This window comes from Haplochromis burtoni, unplaced genomic scaffold (assembly GCF_018398535.1).
Source record: "Haplochromis burtoni strain Fernald_Lab_line unplaced genomic scaffold, NCSU_Asbu1 Contig_124, whole genome shotgun sequence".
Classification (NCBI taxonomy): Eukaryota; Metazoa; Chordata; class Actinopteri; order Cichliformes; family Cichlidae; genus Haplochromis; species Haplochromis burtoni.
The window spans coordinates 293,127-315,660 of NW_024582485.1; the positions used below are offsets into that span (position 1 = coordinate 293,127).

The following is a 22,534-nucleotide window of genomic DNA, read 5'->3' on the forward strand; positions in this document are numbered from 1 at the left end:
TCACGGCTCCTTGCAATTACTGTCGGTGAAAGCCTACGACAAATCACCCTGCTAATTCAACATGTTTGTGGAGACCTGTGTACCTATGATACTGCAAAGCACTGATAGTACAGTTGAATACAGCTGAATATTAAATGTGGAACTAGAAACTAAAGTGTACATATTCTCCCAAAACATGTCACAGACTCTGGATCTGATCTGATCATAGTAGTTCAACCTCTTGGAGACTTAATGCAATTTTGTGTAAGTTGAATGGTACCAATTGCAAATGCTGTCAAGCATGCACACACCAGTGGTCTTTAAGCACTGCCTGTTGAACCAGAAGCATACTGTAATATTATCCAGCAGAAACAGTGTTCGATTTAAGGTGACTGACAGCTGACAGTACAGAGTGGATAGGAAATCTTTGCAGTGTACTTTTTTCACCGTGGCTACTGACAGACATAGTGAGAGTAAAACTCCAAGAGTATTTCATAGACCATGAAAGTATCCTCCTCTCTCTCTCTCTTTGTCACTCTTACTTTGGCTTTTTCACCATCTCACTCCATCCCTCACACTGTCACCCCCTCCCTTAGTTTTTCTTTGAGCTCCCCCCCCTCTGTCACTGTGTTACTTCTCTTCCCTTGTCATCATCTCTCACCATCACCCTGCTGTCATTATCTACGGTTGTGCTGTAGCCATTACTGTCTGCTTCTCAGCCTGTACGGTTTGTATTCATCAGGTTTGTTGCAGCAGCTAAAGGAGGAGTATGTTATGTCGAATACTGTCTGTCTGTCTCAGATATTGTGCTCATGTGGACAAGCTGTCATGCGGTGAGTCTTCCCATCAGGTGTGTGTAGACAAAGAGCACGAGATATGGGAAGCAAACGGAAGGCAGTGTGTTTATGCACGCATCTCAAATCCTAATTTTCTAGTGAGCATCAAATATTAGGCATGTAAAATGTTTTTGTGTAGTTACTGTGAAGCCCATTTCTTTAATGTGTGTGAGGGAGCAATAGAGAGATTGTGGTTTTGGCATATTATCCCCTGGCTGCTCAGTTGATGTGTTAAACAGCAGTACATTGAGGGACTGCTGGAGGGATTAGCCCCAGAATGACCGCAGCTTCAAAGATGCAGCTCAATGTTGCAGCGCCAGAAAAGAATCTTTGAATAAACTGAAGGCTTCCACCTGTCAAATACCTTGCAGCTGATGTGACAGCCTACTGCCTAATGATGACAGGACCGCTTGGAAGGAGCCTTATGCACGTGCGCTTATTTGGATTAGTTTGTTTTAGTGCAGTGTACTGCGTCTTTGAACATACTGTGTGATCTTGTTTACTATACAGTGAATATAATTGTGAGTCTGAGGGAGTATCTGCAGGTTTTCACGATCCCAGAAGCATGATAAGACCGCACACTGAACTTACATACAACAGGCCCCAATCTCATGATATTGCAGCTTTAAACTTGAAGTGACATAGTCGGGTGAATTATGGTCCTATACTTATGTGTGCTGATGTGATATTTTTAATTATAAATCATAAATTTGCCAGTCTATCTCTACAGTTTTCATATTTTATTAATTTTTGTAATTTATTTATCATATTCAAGGCTCATTATTTGTAATTTTGTGGTAATTTTTCAATAATTAAACATGTCATTTGGGCAGTTACAATTTTCAGATATTTTAATCTTTTTCTCTACCAAAATATTCAGAAGCAAGATGTTTCTTTTTTTTCTGCACTTGTAAAGTGACGCCACTATTAGATTGCAGCTTCTGACTATCTAAGGGCGTGTGTTTGCTTTGGTCAGACATCTCGTCATAGTCATAAAATTTTGGTGGCAATGAGATTTAACGAACTTCTCGCTGTGTAAGTGGAGATAACACCGAGTGTTCAGGAAAACGTTTAGAGATTAAAATACCCACAGCCTCACCATCTGAGATTAACAGCAGTCAGCAAAGATCCTCGCAGATATCCTCACATATGCTTTTTGGAGGAGGCTGTTAGCCAAAGCTCCTTACAGGACCAACAGTGCATTTATTCACTGTGTGGGGATCATTGGTGACTCAACTTTGGTGACTTGAATTAGTGCATGCCCAAAACAGGTTACATAAATGTGATGTCAGTCCTTTTTATGAGTGCAGATAATAAATGGTGAATATTGCAGTCAGACTCAATATTAATATTAAACTCCAGGCTGATACGATCTTTTCTTATAAAGCAGATATGATCTCTCTTCAGATAAATATGTCATGCAGAAGACCTTTTTAATATCTTGTGCTTATTAAAAACTCATTGTGCATAATGTTTTCTTTTCTATTGGAGCTGACTAGGCCTTGGTCTCTGATACAGTAGTCAGTTAATTAGGAAATCTTATCGTCTTAACATGGAAAAATATTTTTGACTGGAACCATTACTATTGCATTTGAGCAGAAAGTTGGATCTAGGAAAATGTAATAAACTAGAGTACTAAATCAAACCATCGCCGTAACAAATTTAGTCTGAGTCACAGCCTGATATGACTTGTGTCTCTGCCAAAAGAGACTGAAGAGCCATTTTATTTATTTATCATTATTCATTTATCTTTTTTTCCTCCGAATAAAACTAATACCTGCCTAAAAGAAACAGTTTTCCAATGTAAATTTCTGTTAAAACACTTTCATTATCAACTAGTGGCTTATAGCAAAACTAGCAGGACATATAGTAGCAGAGACGTTAGTGAAAAAAATTCCACTATTTACCAACTGACGGCTGAACGTGTCAGTCGGTAAGAGTCATGTCGAGAACATTACTTCTATGTTTGAGATCAGTTGGGAGGTTCTCTGTGATTGGTTTACTGGAAAGATCTGGCACATACTCATTCTGAAAATGAAGTGCAATGTTTCATTATGATTTACGGTATAAATGGCATGTTACACTGAAATTGAGTGCAACACTCATTTGGTGGTGTGTCAAAAATGTATATATGACGTGTATATAAACCCTGGTATAAAAAAAAGAGAAAGCTGTCATTGGTGCGAGGAAACATAACAAGCAAAGTGTGTTTTGCTGCGTTTCGTCAGGGCTGAATGATCTCATGGATGACCAGTAGGTAATTAGTTGCTGTTGCATGACATGGATAGTGTCTGTTTGCATAGAGGGTAAAAGCATTTTTTTTCAGTCAGTGGAACAGTAATTGTATAGCATCCAATAATGGCTGCAAAGGTTTTTATATGCTGGAATAGATCTGGAGGTTTCCCGGTAAGCCCATCTGTATCTAGAAGATTGTATCTGACTGACTGTCTGGAGGTTGTCGCTGACTGTACAAATTCTGACTCTCCTACAGCAGGTTAACAAGCTGTGAGTGTCATTGTAGGCACAGATGTTCTGCTGAATTATAACAAATAGTATCGCAGCGATCGCTCTCGATGATCACTCACTGTCATTGTTACAAATTTAGGTTACAGTTTTCTTACAGCTGTCGAGACATTGTCTTGTCTGAGTCTCCCCAAGATCATCACCTCCCCCCTGCAGGGCACCCCCAAATCCCTTCCATTCTCTAGTCCTGTAATCCCTAATCCCAGCTCCTCACCATTCAGAGACATTAGTGAATTATTCTTTTAATCCAAAGAGGGAGCGGCAGCAAAGCAGCTTTCTGCATGACTCAACAAGCCACCCTCGGATGAAGTAATCAACCAAAGGATAAGGATACAGCCAATCATGCCTCGTTTTGATTTGTTTTACTAGCCAGCCTCCTTGAGCCCACTCTGTTCGTTCTGTAATGACAAATAAGCTCCGCGTGTGAAGTCACTGTGTGGATCACTGGTTTGTGAAACTTAAATTCTCTGGAAAGCGCAAACAGGACCAGCTGAATCATTAGTGAATATGTATGTAGTTAATTAACAACAGATGTTGCATTTCCTTCAGTTTTTCTTGTTACGCTGCCAATATTTGTGTTCCCATGATCTGATTTTAAGCCTCTTCCTGGTGATAGGCAGAGTACATTGGTGTTAGATACCCATAAATAAGCATTCACTTTGTGCTGCTTTGCTTACAGGGTCAGGTCACATACAAAAAGATGGTGATGTTTTCGGTGATCTGTTCCCAACCCCTGTTTCAGTCCCTTGATGGTTTAATATTTCATAGTAATAGTTCTGATGTCACCGCTTATTTGGGATCAGCATTTTTCTTCTATTTCTGGATGCACACAATTTTTTTTTATAGCTAAGGCTGTTTCACAAGCCAGGTCATAAAGGGGAGCTTTATTTAAGGCAAAGTTACTGCATGAACTGGTGAAAAAGATAGTTTCCACCTTTTGGATGTTGATTTGGCTTTTTTATCAGCACAGTTCATCTCATCAAGGTTATTTAACTACCTTAAAAGCTTTCTGATTGTCAGATGTAAAAATCTCTAAGCTAGAGATGGCACGATACCACTTTTTTATGTCCGATACCGATAATGATATCATAAATTTGGATATCTGCCGATACCGATATGAATCCGATATAGTGTTTTTTAATCAATAAAACTGTTTTTTTAATATCTTGCTGCATTTTGTATAAGTTCATACTCAAGTTTAAATAAACAACAACACTAAAGCTATTCTGTTATACCTGTATGTAAAAAATACACTGCACCCAAAATATTTCATAGTTCAGCTAAAATGATCAATCTAATAAACTTAAACCTACTCCATCCTTCCTATCCTGGTATTTTAAAGAGTATTTAACAGAAATATTAAGCAACCTAACTAATAGGGTTTCAAACTCCCAGCAAAAAAAAAAAAAAAATAGGGAACCACCCTCCACCTCATGATGCTTAATCAACGTAATCAACTTTAACTTGATGCAGTGTGAAAAAAAATACAGAGAAATAAATTATTTTTCAAGAATAATTAAATAGATTCAACATCTTTCTTCAACAGAATTGCAGACTGCAGAGATGGTATCTTCCCAAAGGAAAAAGTACTATAGCTTACTAGGGTTTATTAGACTTAACAGTTACTATATACAGTAATGGACTTCTATATATTTTACATCAGATTAAAACTTTGGGTGTACGACTCAGATAATTATTTAATAAAAGCTCGACATTTTAAATGAGAATAAGAAAGAAAAGTATGTCTTTGTGCCCCCTTTTCCCTGTTCATGCCCTATCGGCCCCCCTGGCTAAACTTTGCTAGATCCGCCCCTGCACAGTTACCAGTTGTCAGCTGCATAGAAAAGGATCCTGGTGTAGAAAGTAATATTAAATACATTCTAACAATAGCTTATCAAGATTAAACGTGCTGCTGCTGTTCAGCCGCTGGTTTCCTCTTTCTGGTGCAAAGTGGGCCAAAAACAAAGAAGAGAGACGGACTTGCGACAGAAAAGCCGATCAGCTGATCACTGATCAGTTTCGTGATTGAAGTAGCAGCAGGAGAGGGAGGGAGAGAGAAGAGGCAGTCGCTCCATATATCGGTTGTTAAGCTTAACGTGGGAATGCTTTACAAACATTCAGAGATGAACTGACACACTTGCTTTACTTCTGTCTGGGATCACTTCCTCGGAGATGAAATGCCGGTTTGGTAGGGAGGCTACAAATACACACAGCCGCTCTATCACGTGAGCACACTGCTCTGACGTGCTATGGTTATGAGCCGAGTTACGCCATGTTGCAAGTTTTGTGAGGTGCTTTTTTGATATTTAATGGATCGGATTACATTTTTTATTTCTCTCCAATATCCGATCCAGTAATTTACGTCAGTATCGGACCGATAGCGATATGTAATATCGGATTGGTCCATCTCTACTCTAAGCAGGTATGCTGCATATAACATATAACATGGTGGTCATTAAACCCATTGTTGCATTGGAATTTAGAGGAACTACACTGGTAATAGGAGTTTGTTTTAACCTGTCTTAGAGCACAGCTTTCTCTGATGTTGGTACACAGTGGTCCAGATGATAACAAAAGAAATTTGAAAACTGCAGTTTTAGCTTTAAATTAATAATCTGTGGTAACTGCAGCCGGATTAACCTGTTGGGGGTCCATGAGCACAAATTTCCTGTTGGGCCTCTTTTGTTATAATTTAATTAAGGACCACTTAGTGTAGGAATACATGTAGAGCGCAAAGCCTTATAATGAGCTAATAAAAATGGGGTTATTTGCTGAAGTTGTGACAAAGTGGTTCAAATATTTGTGAATTAAATCATCCAAAAATCAAAACATGCTGAGAGGGTTTGGGGCTTTCGGGATCCTCGGGGAATTGAGGTTATCATCACCTTTTAGTCAGCAGTACAAACATATCCAAAAAAGGAATATTAACATAGTTTTATCATTGTTTTTTTTTTAAAGTGTATTTTATGGAATTTCTCAGTCACTGTTAATAATGCAGTCACTCAGCGTCAGAATCATACAGTTTAGGTCCTACAAGTCAAAGCAGCTATGTTTCATAGAAATAGGTTAATTGGAGGGTTAAAAGGTTTTTAATGATGCAAATTTGTCTCTTTTCGGGAGCTAAATTGTTTTCACCTCATTAAACTCTATGTTTTCATTCAAGCGGTACTGAAGCATGACTCTGCTCACAGTTTCAAAAAGAAATTCATGCATAATGGTAAACCCCAGTGTTTACAATTATATCACCTTCATGGCTTGAATATTCATAATGCAGAGTGATATTTATGTAAGGCGGTGTTTCCCATGAGTCGATTGACAGCTTTGGCTGCAGTTCACATAGAGGCCGCTGTAGATGTAGTAATGAGTGAATAAGAGTTAAAGGGGGCTAAATGGCTAAATTGCTTACACCTGCTTTTGACAGAAGAACTGTATTTTATTTTCGTTTTTGCAGTGTTGATCATATGATTAAACTGAACTGAAATAATACAGATGTCCATTTGTTTTTTCTTGCAGTGAAGCGGATTTTGCTGAGAGAAAAGGTTGCACTCTGCTAATGTGGAATTATGACTTATTAACTTGAAGGCACCTTTTTTCAAATGATGACTTCAAGAGATGCTATTGGTAGTTAAATCACACCAGAAACTTAGGCTGTGCAAAAGAAGCAGCTAAGGTGGTCAAAAATGACGTCTGTCAGATGGCTTCTGATCAAGTATTGTGTGAAATTAAAATGCAAAATATCAACAAGTAGCTTGTAGTGCTGTTACCAAATGTTACTTAGTAAAAACTTTTTACTACATTTTAAACCCACATAAAAAATTAACAAACTCAACCACATTCCTTGTCTCTGAACTGAAAACTAAAAATATTAGAATTTTCTTTTTTTAGATCATCGATTTTACACTTTTGGGCCTCTTCACTCTGGATGATTTTGCAAGTGGCGTCTTCCAGAGAGTTCAGAAAGTGGGAATTCTTTGCTATTCCAAAATTCCCTTCTGTTTACTTTACACCTCTTTCTGTGTCTTTGCAGGAAACGCTGTTGGGATCAATGTCACTGAGCCGGATAGTGCGTCCAATGTCACCTCCCTGCTTAACGAAGAGGAAGGGCCAATCAAAGTCAACAAAATGTTTGCTGTGGTAACTGGAATAAATAGCCCAGCCACCCCTGAGCCAGTCAGCACCGTGACCCCAAGGGCTGGCCGTATCCCCCGTGGCAGCGAGGAGGAGGAGCAGAGTAGTGGCATGTTTGGTGAAACGGTGGTTTCCACAGTAGAAGATGCCAGTGTGGCTACTCCACCACAGCTCAGCCCCGACTCAGCTGAGACGGAGCATCTGTTGCCTAGCAACCCACGCAAACAGGGAGTTGACGAGGGCAAGGAGGAGGATGATGATGAAGAGGAGCGTCAGCCACACACTGACCCACCTTGGATCCATGCCAAGGACACAGCTGTGTTCGACCTGGACCACCTTTTCACCACAACCGCTGCCCCACCCCCAGCCGCCACTAACCCCTCTAACCCTGATGTCCTCCACGTGGACTTCTTTGACCCCTCTTCTCGTGGGCGCAACCTAGACCTCGCCCCCGCCTCACCTTCATCACTGGCCCATGAGCTGCAAGGTGGCGACACAACCTCCTGGGCAATGCCAGATACTTACGACTATCTTACACCCTATGACGACGGTGTATCCCCCACTGCTGATGAGTACACCTACAGCACCACAACTGATGCTTATGACACCGATGAAGATCTCCGACTTGCTGCTGGGTCTCCTGCTCGTTCCAAGCCACAGCTTCCCGGGTCTGGCTCATTCTTCCCTGGGGGGTCATTTCCTGGTGCGAGAGCTCCAGTACCAAAAGACCCTGTGGTAGCCCCTCCAGCGGCCTTACCAAATGGATGCCGTGTGGGCTACCAGATGATAAACGGAAGTTGCCGCTCGCAGTGTGACATGCTGCCCAACTATTGCTTCAATGGAGGACAGTGTTACCAGCTGGATGGCGTGGAGGTTTTCTGCAGGTATGACACATGACGATCACTCAGTCACACCAGCCTATACAAACACTATATGAAACAAGACCAAACCACTCAGCAGGTTCTGTTAGTGTGCTTTAACCTGCCTCAAAAATATCACCCACTTAATACAAATGTAGCTGTGTGAGGCTTAAACGGGTTAACTTATTTGCGACTGTGTTAAAAAATAAACAAATAAATGTGTTATCTGATAGGCTGAATGGAGCTTCAGCAAACTTCTGATTTAGTTTTCTGCTTTTTGGTTAGAAACATGTGGAAAAGCTCAGAAACAAAATAAAAAACAGTGCATTTTAAGAGCGTTTTATGAGGGAATGGCTCCCCATTTGCCAGAGCTGGACTTTGCACAGACTCTAATAAACAGGATTTTATGAACACACATGCATAAAGTTTTGTAAACACATACAAAGACTCTCTCAGATGTATATAACAAACTGTAAATTAGATGCTATCTTAAATTTAGGATCTCATATTTAGGACCAGTTCTGTGTCATTACATTACGACTAGCTTCTCGGGCATCAGCTACACGCTGCATTAATAACTTTCCTCGGGACTCAGTCCAATGGGGTTGCTGTGGAGGCGAATCTAGGTGGAGGTCAAAAGTCAAACGGATTAAGTGCATCATTTATGAAAATTTAATGTAAGCCACTGAGCATTTTCAGGTCAATGTGAGCACTGAACGTCAACTATCAGAGAGCAGCTGTGGATCAAAACATTGCCTTGTAGTCCTGTCCACATTCAGATGAGGGCAAAATCATTTCACATTTAAAATGACTGAGTTCTGAATATTAAGATTCATTCCAGCCCTGGCTTTGTGCGCCAAACTAAGGGTTTGCTTTTCAGAAAACAAAACTGACTTTTGAAAAACACAGACAGCTGTTCACAGCCCTCACTCCAGCTCTGAAAAGCTTTCTAGGATCCTCAAAGAGTCTCAATTAACATGTTGATCAGAACAAAAACATAAGGTAAGGCTTTGGTGTTTGTGCTGTTACACACAGCTCTGGAGACTGGAGAAATTGGAGTGACGATGATATAGATCACACAGCTGTCAACTAGGAGACCACATCATGTCCCTTGTGGGAGTTTTGGTTTGGTTTAGTTTTGTTTTCACTTTAGCTTTCATAGTTTGGTCAGAATCAGGCGCTAAAACTATTTGGTTATGATTAAGAAAATAAATTATGGTTTGTTTTAGAGAAGGCAAGTTCACAAAAATGCGTTAAAACTTGACACTGGACTGAGATCAGCTGATATGCAACACTGCAGCTGTGGTATGCTTGGGTTTATACAACTCAACAAAGGCATTATCACAATCCAATCACATCCCAATTTCCCTCGGGATGAATAAAGTATGATCAATCAATCAATCAATCACTCAATCAATTATTATATTATTTATAGTGCAGCTCAAACTTAATATACTTTAATCATACAATTAATCATACAGAATTATTTTCACTGTATTTATACCCGCATTGTGCACCTACTTTAAAGAGAGAATTGTTTTGACCTCTTTTTCATCTTTATATTATTAAGTACTTTTCAGTATGCAATAAATGAAGTCTTTGAGGCTGTTGATCACCTAATATTTTATTTTATTTTAATTTTTATTATATTATATGTTATTATTTATCCATTTATTTTGAAAAACAAATACTTAACTATTCATGCATTTAAACACGGGTACATTTAGTAATGCTGCTGTACTTGGTGGGCCAGGTGGACCCTCATCAGCGCATGTTGGCTGGTACTGAGATCGGCCGATATGCAGCACTGCAGCTGTGGTAAGCTTGCATTTATGTAACTTGAAACAGGCACTATTACCGCAGCACAGTCGATGCAGCTCAAGATTAATATACTTAATTAATAATTATTAATTATTAATATGCTATATTAATCATGCATTATCAAATTCTCTGTGCTTACACCTACTCTGCACTGAGTATTTTCTTTCATCATGCAATAATTGTAATCATTTCTTGTGCAGTTTTTGTTGCTCTTGCTTGCTTTAATCTGACTGTACATTTAATATTTGACGAGCTAACTGCTGACACAACAGCACACTCGAACACCTCATTTTCTTAATGTGTGTATTTTATTCTGGCATTTTAAACTTACTAGCAGGGGCACTAAAGTTTCTTCACTATATTTAACGGATATACTTTTTGTTACAGTCTTCATAACCATGACTGTTTCTTGATGCAGCACAGCCACTAATCTGCACCAGACTTCTCAGTTTTGAACTCTTTGATGCCTCGTTCACTCAAAGGTCAGCGTTGTCAAGGCAGCTTGCAAAAGGTTAATTGTATGAACTTTCAAAATTTGTGTGTCTATAGTTGAAATTTAATGATTTCATCATAAAATTTTGCATTTTTCTCTTCTGTGATATATTAAAAAACAAAAAAACAAATAAACAAACAAACAAACAGAGATTCTGTGATTTGTAAGCAGCTACTAACTAAAACAGTTAAAAGGAAAACAGCTACACCAAAAACAAAAATCAACCACAGCACACCAATGATCTCTGATGGTGGCTCGTCTGTGATTTTACACACATTTTCCCTTAATTATGAAAGGAATCAACTAATCGGTGAGAAGCTACTTCTAGTTGCTGAACAGCTGCATTGATTGACATGCAAATTTATGCACAATGGTGATCAGCTCCACCACTGGAACTCAAAATATTGCTCTCATTCACACACACCAAACACACTAACAAAACTCTGTATGCACTCCAACAAAAATGTAACATTGTGAATAAAAAGCCCAGATTTACCTGCATTAAAGTAACAAGGTCAGCGATTTATCCCCTCAGCTTACTTTAACTTAATGGACCACATCACATCTCATCAATGTGGGACTGACTGCCTTTTATCCCATTTGGTCATGACTTCTTTCTTAGCTGTTTTTTACCTCACTTTCCTGAAATACTTAAGAATTTCATTCTTTAATTTCACTGATTGTTCAATTGGGACAATGTATTGCAGGTAGTGGTGTTGTAAAGAGGAGACGATTGATTTAATGTCTGGTTTGAATGATGTTGCATCAAAGTTTACTTAACAGAACAAAACCCATCCCAAGTATTTTAATTTCAAGTATTTTTATATTTTTTATTACTGGGGATGATTCAGGAATCAATCAAGTAGTCAGTATGTGGTAGATGTAAATTCAGATTTAGATGTGGTATTATGAGTTAGTCACTGCTAAATGTCACTTAGCTGTCTCCCTGGTATGGTTGCTAAGTAGACAATTAACTTTATAAATGGATCTATTTCTGGAGACTGACTGGCCATGATTATTGAACAGTATGTCTCATGATGCACATCAGTTCACACTAGAAAAAGTTGCATTTCCTGCGAAAATGCAGTGTGAATGCCTCATATTGGAATCTGCTGAAAACAACTGAAAAAGCAGAATTATCTGCTGAAAAGAGGTGTAGAAGCAGAAGTGCTTGCTGACGATGGCTGTATGTGTAAGGATACACTGGAGAGTGTCAAGAAAGCAGAACGCATACAAGCAAGAAACATGTGTGGCAACTGTCACAAGTAGGATTCGAACCTCTGCCACCAGGTCTCACAGCAGCTGCTCATCCCTCTGAGCCAAATGAGTTCTGTTCACAAACAAAGATATGATGAGAGGAAAACTGTGCCTTTCAGGCATTCACACAATTATGCAAAAGTGGATGGTGCACCACAGCTGTAAATCCTGGGTTGCATTGTCTATTGACGGTCTCACCGTACTAAGTCCTTAAAGGTCATTGTTGCTTTTACGTACCGTAATGATGCTAATTCACATTTATAGTTCACCAAATTTGATCTCGATATGAAAAAATGGGGTGAATACATATTTCTATAGTACAATCACAGGTGTTTCTAGAAGAATACGTTCAACACTTGTGCACTAGACAACACAATGGCAACCTCCTGACAGCAACAGGAAGTGATGCTCTGTTTTGTGATTGTCAATGTACAGTATAAACAACAGGACATAAGTATTGTACACACAACAAGCATCCAGTTTACTTTTCAGGCACATACGCATCCCATGTAGCCTCAGATTTTGGGCTGCACTTAGACGTCCATACAGTGGTCCATACGAACCTTCACAGGCATGAGCAGGTGTTCAAATATATGTCGCACAGATGCTCAAGGACACTCAGGCATAGAAACCATGAGTTTGAGCACATGCTTTACTTCAACTTGATCAGTTCTTCTTAAAACCTGCAGTAAATTAAAGCTTAACCTACTGAATAAAAACTATTATTATATATATTCGCAGACGTCATGCAAACATCATGCAAACAAGTGTCAATTTGGCTCTCAGAGAATTACAACATAGACTTAATCTCAAGTATTTTACCTGCTTTTAGTATAGTAATTTCCAAATCAATAAAACCTAAAACCCTAAAAGAAAAAAGCCATTACGGACCGAGCACGACTGAAATAATCATCTCTGTTGCATGAAATCAACAGATTACAAATATCATTGACTGAATGGGAAATGGAGCAAAGCTCACTCAGCGATGCTGAAAAACTCTTGCTAAGCGGACAGTGTGATCCAGATATTTAGGGCAGATTTTGGGCTTCAGTCAGCAGATAGTAGCACTGATGAACCTCCTGAGAGTGAGTCAGATGAGGGCTGAGAGATACTGAGAGGCGTTTGACTGCTGGGCAAAAGCTCAATGTGGGTCAATAGAGCGCTGGCACAGATGAGGACCAATATGTTCGTCTGTGTGTGCGTCTGATTACACATGTGACTAAGTTTGCGTGTATGTGTCTAATTGTGAGTATGTGTGTGTGGTGTACATTTCTGTGCATGTGTGTTGGAGTTGGAGCTGGACATGGAGCCAATTCAATTACAGGGGGATGAATGTTTGGACCTTTGACCCTCTGCAGTAAAACTCACGACCCTTTGAAGTGTGTTTTACTGACCTCAGACATGCCCATCATATCTCTTTTAAAGATAGAATTACATACCTGCAGAGGTGCAAAGCTTTCCATTTTCATCATCAGTGCTTGTAGGTATGGGCTGCACTGCAGTGGTTAGCATTGTTTACCTCTTTAAGCAAGAAAATCATCTGTTCAAATGCACCAATCCACCATCCCTTTCTGTGTGGTGTTTGCACGTTCTCCCCGTGTCTGCATAGGTTGTCTCTTTCTCTATTCTACACTGACTGTAGGTTAGGATGTGACTATGAATGGTTGCTTGGTAACCTCTACCCGACTAGTGACCCTGACCTGTATAAACAGTTTAGAATATGGATGATTGCTATTGAACAGTTTCTAAATTAATACTTTTTATTAATATTTAGCAAATAATAATAAGGCAAAGTATACATTTCACTGAATGAAACACAGACAGAACAGCTACTGCTGGTAGAATGACTTTGAATGGGCACTCTATTGATTTTACTTGTTAAAAGGGATGTCACAGCTTTTGAAAACTGTTGGCTGCAGCTTGATATGCTGATGCACTGTTTCACAGCACTATTGCCTAATAACAAAGACGTCCCCCAGTTTTGATCTTGTTCCTTATCTTAGGCTAGTTTTCTGCTTTTACAGCAAAGTGCTGTGGGCCTAAATTGCTGCATTTCAAATAATGCAATAATGTGTGGCACACACTAATAAATGACTGAATCATTTATACTTTTGTGTGGTCATGGAGGTAATTTCACACACAGCGCAAAATTTGAACAGCATCTAACAGCAGATGTCCCAGGTGGTATTCAACAATGGAAATTAACTAAACATTAACATTAACGACTTGTGTGTAATGAAAGCAGAGTTTCTAATAAAATATGTGCAATTCAGCATAGCTGGGCCTTCAGTGAAGTTCCATGACTGGGATTTATAGGAAGCAGTAGTTTGATCAATACCATAGACTAAAAGTTGATATATTTTAGCCTTTTCTGCTTAGAATATCCCTTTTTTATGCTGTATATTTGTACTTCAGAGTCAAGGATGTAAATATATATTTTACGTGATAAATACTGAAGATTGGAGATGTTTCATTAACAACAAAAACGGCACCAGATGGAAGTTCCTGAGAAGTTTCAGCTCCACTGCAGCATGAGCTGTCTTGGACACACACTCGCACTCGCCTGTCTGTAGCAAGCTGAGACACCACATGTCAGAGCTGTCATTTTCTTTTCAACTAAAATCACATTTTTATTGGTCAAGTTTACTCTGTTTAAGCAAATTAGATCCTTACGTGGCCTTCAGTTCGCACATGCATTTGTGACTGCTTTCATTTTGTGAGATGTTAACTCTAAACCTCAGTCGTTATAAACATACTGCAATGTGATATCTTGTTTTTTAAGCTATCTGAGGCATCTCCGGTGCTGGCTTCCCTTGTCCTCCTGACTGATGGGATCTGAGCATTAGTGCCATAAATTGCCTTCTCCTCTGGAGCTGCAGGACTGAAAGGACCATATTCGGAGAAACAGATGAGAAATCTGAGGGAGTGAAGAGCGAGGGTATGCATCAGGGAAAGAGAAAGAGAGGAGAGGAGAGAGTGTTTATGTTCTGCTTGTGGTAGGGAAAGCAGATTAATGGAAGGAGAAAGAAAGTGACATACAAACGAAATCAAAAGAGTGATCAGGGAAAAACAGAGCAAGAAACTATCGGCATGAAATAAAAAGGAGACAGATATAAAGGGAGAAGTGGACAGAGAAAACGAGAGGAGGTGGAGGGGAAACTGACTGAGAGAATGAGTCAGAACCTTATAATGTTTGCCAGTATGGAAACGACTTGGGCGAGCCAGGTCGAGTTTACTAGTGTATGTGTGTCTGTGTGTGCGTCTTGCAGCTTGATATAATTAAGTGAGGTTTTGAGAACCAACAGCAGTTTGCATTCATTTACGATTTCATGATCAGGACATGGAAACACACAAAATACCCACTTAGATGCACACAAACACTCAAATGCTCTCACACACTGGATTATGGGTGCATGAGGGATCACCTCAGAGTCACAGAGCGTGGGGGTCATGGAAGCAGCTCGGAGTTCAAACACACAGGAGATTTACAGCTGAGGAGAACGCCAGGGAAAAAAGACACGCACGCATTAACAGACACAGTTTGTTTTTGCCAAAAATCTTGTCTGACATAATGAATCGCTGGCTGCACACACGCATACATATTCACAAATTTGTTTTTGGCCAGGTTTGTCTAGCTGCAGGTTAGCTATGTTTCGATTATTAGCTTGTGTGTACACAGAAATGCAAACAGACAGATACACACACACACACACACACACACACACACACACACACACACACACACACAAACAAAGCCAATCCAGGTTTTATTAATCTATTAATCACTGTTCAGAGTCCATCATATCTCTCTGTCTCTGTTTTGGTTTCTGCATGCTCTTATTTTGAAAGAATTGTAAAAAAAAATAAATAAATAAATAAAATAGTCTCTCCTGCATTTTTTTGTGCTCTATCATAGTTTTCCCCCTTTCCACAAAATCCAACCAGATGCTCAAAAAGATGATTGAATTGCAAAAGAAGTTGTGATTTAAGAATATAATCACGACACTTTACTACAATTGAAAAAATGAAGTAAAAATGCCAAAGAGGTAAAAATGTGATTGCACACCTGCTGGTTTTTTTTGTTGTTGTTGTTGGGGGTTTTTTTGTTTTTGTTTTTGTTTTAGCAAAAATCCAATAAAATCAAAACCATCTGCAGTCATATAAACCTAAAAAAACAAACACTGCGAGAAAATCCAGTTAGAGAGTTTAGTAGCCTGAATCAGCTGTGAGATGAATCAAATGTAATGCAGGTTTCATATGTTTATATCCCCACAAAATAGGTTTTGCTTATAATCTTGGAGTCACAGTGCTCAATGTAGCTCAGCTAGTATGGTTAGTGCTTCATCTTAGACTCTTTAAGACATAAACATAAGGTGGGTTGGATTTGGCTGCCAAAGGTTCAAGCTATCTATTTTTATTCTCAGCTATACTAACAACACTAGCTGCACTGAAATGGTCAAGTTCAGCAGAAATAAATGCTGGGTCCGATCTCCTCTCTACATTAGTGGTTGTAAGTGGATTTTGTTATCTGTTCACCAACATTTCATTTTTTCATTTCATTATTTAATTGCATTAAGATGAATCCATTTGTCAGCCTGTTTGGGAAACCCAGAGCATCGTTTGATCTAATTTACTGTATTCCTCTCAGGGTCACACACACAGAAGCTTTCAATGCACACATCCCCCACGTAATTCCTATAGTTAGTGTGACATGGGACACATCTGCAAATCTGTAATTGGTTTGCAGTTTATAGTGTTGCGTGGGTGCTCTCCAGGGATACAGGGGTTTTATGTAAATAGGTTTTGGTTACAATCATATCTGCAGCTCTGTGCTGAGCGACTCATTTGCAACATTAAGCAGCCTCAGTTTATTTATAATAGCAGGAAGCTGAGTACTTACAGTCAAGCAACTCTGCAGAAAATGATATGTAAATGTGACAAGCCAACTGAATGTGCTTAATTGGGTGTTTATATTTAGATGTTCCAAGCAGGCAAGCATATGCACCAATATATGTGCGTCCTTGCCTAGCTTTACCCTAAAATTGGAGCAACTTCGTCCAGCACAATGCCTCTAAACAAAACTGTTTCTAAAAATTTTTAAGCCAAATGTAATACATTGATCGTGTTGTGACATTTCAAATCCTTCGCTGGATGATTGAATGGTCCAGTTTTTAACCCTCTGTGGCTGCTAATGAGGCTATAATGGTTTCATCTGCATAATGGAAGCCGATGTGGTGATATTTTATTTAAGCTGGTTTGTTTTGAATGTACTGCAGATGATGTGATGCCTCAGGGAACTCTAAGTGGATGGCTAATAAAGAGAAAAAGCATCTGACCTGAAATAATACAACAATGCACATTAATAAACCAAAGTGGCCGGGATTACAAAAACAGCGTCTCTTTGTTCATTTATCTCTTTTATTTTTTGAGTTGTTGCAGAGAGCTCCCTTCTTAATAATCAGTTTTATTTTTCATTGTCTCCTATCTGATTATCTTGTGTCTCATGTGATTAAAACAACAGCAGAAAAGCCAGTAAGTGGTGAAAGGTGTAAACGCTTTCAGCTGCATGGTGTTGCACACAAATATCACAACAGTTTATTGAAACAGTGTAAAGTTGGGCTAAATAACCTACTCTTTTTTTTAATCAGAAGCCGGTGCTCAGGTGGAGAGAAAGCAGAAGATCTAAAAGCATTTATGAGTCAAATAAGTCTTTGTTACTGTTACAAGAACAAAACATAGAAAACATCCAAACTCAAGACCAACTCTTAGAGATTACCGATTCTGTCATTGTATATGTGTATGAAAAGCTCAATATAGCTAATTCCATTGAGCCAAGATCAGAAAGATTTTCTATAAACTACAGTTGTCGAGACATTGCTCATGTTCTAGGACTATGGCGGGGAAGTTAGAAACTAGGTAAGCCTCAACAAAGGTTTTAGCACCATAATTTGGTAACCACACACCAAATATTAACTGTTAACTGTCTAAATGAAGACTTATCTGTCCCACTTTATAACACTTAGTATGTTTATATATGTAGATAGATTTAATCTGAAATGGGACTTTATGTGTCATTCAGTACCCGCAAGGACGTGTTTGATTGATTTTAGATTCATTCTACAGCCTGACAACCTTCAAACAACTTTCCTCAGACAGATGAATGAGAATAGAATAGAATAGAATAGAATAGAATAGAATAGAATAGAATAGAATAGCCTTTGTGTCAAGTATTTAAAAAAACTGTGCAAGTTAACTAAGAAGTGGTTGTATTTGGAAATCAAAGAAACTCGGCAACAATTCTTGATTGGACTGAGGTGTTTCTGACTACGGTACACAGAAAGCAGAGTCCTGTACATACAGAGGGTAAAGTCTTTGAGTGCGCTGGTGAAGTCAAGGGTATTTTTCATGTACCCTACTTGATTCTAGCCCATTCAAACATATTTTCCTTGGTAAAACAAAACCAAGAAGCCGTGAACTTTTACTCTCTGTCTTAATTAAATTTCTAGTCTGATGAGATTCTCTTTGCATCCACAGTGTTTCCTCGCTCTTTCCGTCAACGTTTTAAAACCAGCTCCAGTTTTATAATCCTGTCCTCTGTCTGAACCTTCCTAGAGCCCTTAGGAAAATGAGAATGTTTGTTTTCATTCAATAACAGAAACTCAAAATTTTGTTTCAGAGCCAGTATCAAAGCTTATGTTTTATAGTTTTCAGACGCAGCGTGCCGTGCCCTCTCCTGTCCTCCGCTGGCCTTTAATCCTGACGTTCACCTCTTTCTGAATGACTCAGTTTTTCCCTTCATACTCATTCTGGAGTTATTGCATCAGAAAATGGGTTTTGCTTCAAGGAAAACAATGTTTGAAAAAAGCACAGCTTTTAATGCAAATCTGGGACTTATGCTAAAATATTCAGGAAACACCCAGCTTTGCTCTCTCTTGTCACCCCAGATCCAGCTCTTTTAGATAAGACATGTTTGGTTGTTTCTCCCTCTAACCTTCCAAAGACCCTGATAAAATATGCATCTCCCCTTTGCTTGTTCTCTCCTTACTCTGCAAAATAATCACTTTCCCTTAAGGAGGGTATTAAACAACAAAAACAGAAGAAAGCACGGGATGCCAACTGCTAAAAGTTGAATATGCTTATCATAGTTCTTCATAGGTCCACCTGGTTTTAAGGTGAGCAAGTTAGGCTATATTGTATGGGAGCTGTATGACAATTTGTCCAAAATCTGAGTAGCAGTATCTGCTTTTGGCTCCAATCCATCGATCGTAACCCTTGTGGTGTCCTCGGATCAAAAATGGTCCCTAGGTGAATGACAAACAAGCATATGGGAATCCCGAGGACACCATTGCTCTTGCACAGTTCCCTGTCCTACCCTAACTTTTTTCTCATTACCCCCCTCATATCCTCCATTCTCACCCTCCATTACTCCTTATCAAAGCTAGCAGGGGGTCCTATTAGCCATTCTGCACTGTTGTCATCCTCTGCAAGTTAAATAAAAACTCTGTCTGCCTCACTCAGCACAGCAGGCCAGCATAATCAGGTAAATATTGAGAGGATTTGTTAGCTCTTTGTAATGTGGCTCAGGATGCCCCAAGTCTAACTCCGATATATTACTGCCAGGCTACAACGTAGCTTTAAATGCGGCTGTGGTGAGCCGCGGCAAGGGAGATAATGATGGGTTAGGGAGGGAAAAAAACTGTGCTGTGGGACACAAAGGGAAGGGCTGTGGGATATGTGGGACGTTTTATAGAAGGAAGGACTGGGAATGAGGGAGGCTGTCTGTCATATCTCAGCCAAAGTGGAGTTGGGTGCTTTTGAAGGAGATTTAACAGTAAAAGTTTTTTCCTCCCTGATCAAGGGTCTTTTCCAGTTTGATTTCACCCCTTTGCAGCTGGTGGGGACGCGAGACTTTTGGAGGGGGAAATTCAATCCTAAAGATTCTCTTCGAAATTCAGCCAAGCCAAGCCAGCCAAGCTATTTCCTCCTGTGTCAGCCTGTTAAGCTGTGTTCCAACAATCTTAATTGAGGAAGCGGAGTCATTCTTGCTGTCAACACATCCCACAAAAACAATGGAATTAGCTGGTAGTTCAGCTTTCAGTCATTTCTTTTTACTTTTCTACCTTCTTTCTCCTAATTGATTCCAAGTGCAATCAAACTTTAAAACAGGCTTTTATTCAGTACTTAATAATTACTTGTGATGCTTTGAAGTCTTGATGGCATGAATTTTCCCACAAACATCTCAGTTGATCCTTTTCATGGTTCCTAACCCAACAGTAACAAAAATGACATCAGCTGACTGCGGGATTTCATGGGTTTCTGTATTGGCTTGATTGGCAAAGACCTTCCTCTGTCAGAGTAAGTCATTCAGATACTTTACACACTGGATATAAGAGAAATGTTGCTATTAGCTTAGTTCTTCTGTTTCACAATCAGAATTTAAACTAAAATCTCCTTAAAGTTTCTGGAGGATATCTTGTGTCACAGAGTCATTATTTACATCACAGAGTGAGCCCCGTTCTCAATCCCAGGTCATCAAATACTGACGTCTCTGAGACAGACACAGGCACTGGTGCCTAAATCAATGGCTCTCTTCGATAGCATGTCTCTGTATCCTTCCCCTCAACCCCAACTAGCCCACCCCTCCCTGAGCCTCCCTGGTACTGCTGGAGGTTTCTTCCTGTTAAAAAGGAGTTTTTCTGTCCCACTTTTACCAAAATCTTGGTTCTCAAATCAAATCAAATCAAATCAAATCAAATCAAATCAAATCAAATCAAATCACTTTTATTGTCACATCACATGTGCAGGTACATTGGTACAGCACATGTGAGTGAAATTCTTGTGTGCGAGCTTCACAAGCAACAGAGTTGTGCAAAATACAATAATGTAAACAAGCAAAATACAAGAATGGCTACATCTGAAACTAATAAATATATGTACAATATATAATAGTATATGCATTTCTGGATGTGTATACTAAATATTTTTCTACGTGTGTGTGTGTGTGTGTGTTACACATATTTTACAAATTAAATAGAGTAAACAATAAATAAAATATATAAAAATATACAGAGTTGAGACATGTGCAAAACAGTGGCATTACTGTACAGTATGGAGTGCATAATGTTAAAGTTCCAGTAGTGAAGGTGAGGTGTCTATGACGTGTTCAGCAGTCTGATGGCCTGGTGGAAGAAGCTGTCTCTCAGTCTGCTGGTCGGGACCGGATGCTGCAGAACCTCCTTCCTGATGGAAGTAGTCTGAACAGTTTATGGCTGGGGTGACTGGAGTCCTTGATGATCCTCCCCGCTTTCCTCAGGCACCGCTTCCTGTAGATGTCTTGGAGGGAGGGAAGCTCACCTCCAATTATCCGTTCCAACCTCCAGCCACCTACATAAATACAATTGAACTGAACTGAATTGAAAGATGAGTTGTAGCAACAATGAAATAAGCGTCCTAGTCCTAGCCCTGGTCATTATTAAAGGATATCATTAATAATAATATTGCTCTCCTTGTTCCTTTATCATTATTGTTAATGTGTCATATTAAGTGTCGTGTCCTTAAAGCCTTAAATGTGTGGGTAGCAAAACGTGAACTTAAACCTCAAAGGAGGAACAGCAACTGCAGCCCCTCTGTTGATGAACTGTCCCGTTTTCAAACATAATTATTAATTATTGGTATTCAATATCAGCACAGCCAGTGCATCAAAGCACCGATGCCAAAGGACACCTTACTTGTATCCTTGTCCTAGCAGCTTCTGACACAACGTGTAAAGTATTTTACATGTTGATGGGCTACAATGGGAATGTGTTGGCAGGAGAGTGAGTGCATAATAACAAGTGTTAGCATGGTAACACACTAAATTAAAATGATTGATTATTGATGAATTTGTCTCAGTTGGAGTTTTGGAGACAAGCTGAGCTGTAAATTTAAATTCTGTTCTCTCATTTTGATGTTGATGAACTTTTGTGTATTACACGAATAAAATAGATCAGACTTTGGCTACACACTCATTACAGATAGGGTCATTGCTGGCTTTCGTTTTGCTCATTCCTTTGCAACTATAACAAGATTACGATATTCGACTCGGACTGCTGTGTTCAATCCTAACGTCAAAAAAAAGAGTAAAAAAAAAAATACAGTTGCACAAACTGAAAGGAGAGACATAATTCAGCTGGAGGCGCTTGACAAAGTGCAGGAGGAGGAGGAAGGAGAGACAAGAGAGATGAGGGTGGAGATGAAGGGAGGGAAAGAGAGCCACTGAACAAGAAAAGAAATCTTTAAGAAGACAAGCAGCAGGAGTGAAGAAGCAGGAGGGGGAGTGAGGGAGGGAATGGGAGAAAAATAAACGGGGAACTGGCCACTAACACAGAATGGTGTCCCTCCGGACCACTCAGAGCAGATGTATGTGTCTGATGGCATGTCAGCCTCACGTCTGCTCTGTTTGCAGCTCAGCTGGGTTGCCATGGTGACTAGCACATCCTTGCTCGCCTTCTTCCTTTATGCATCCGTCCCTTTCTCCCCCACCTACACCCTCCCTCTATCCATCTTACATAAACCTCTTACTTGTATGAATGCAGAAACACTCTGAGAGTGAATGCAGTGAAGTCTACATTTTTAAAAAAGTGATATTGGGCTTCATC

At 39.5% G+C, this 22,534-nt stretch overlaps 1 protein-coding gene across 8 annotated transcripts in view; it reads left to right on the top strand.

Annotated features, from left to right (window-relative positions):
* The window catches only part of cspg5a (chondroitin sulfate proteoglycan 5a), a 59,252-nt gene that overhangs the window by 14,977 nt on the left and 21,741 nt on the right, over nt 1–22,534 (top strand). For all 8 annotated transcript variants that reach the window (XM_005929445.3, XM_005929447.3, XM_005929449.3 and 5 more), the window contains exon 2: nt 7,366–8,350. In XM_005929445.3, the coding sequence (XP_005929507.1) occupies nt 7,366–8,350 (985 nt within the window). The remainder of the gene's footprint in view (nt 1–7,365; nt 8,351–22,534) is intronic.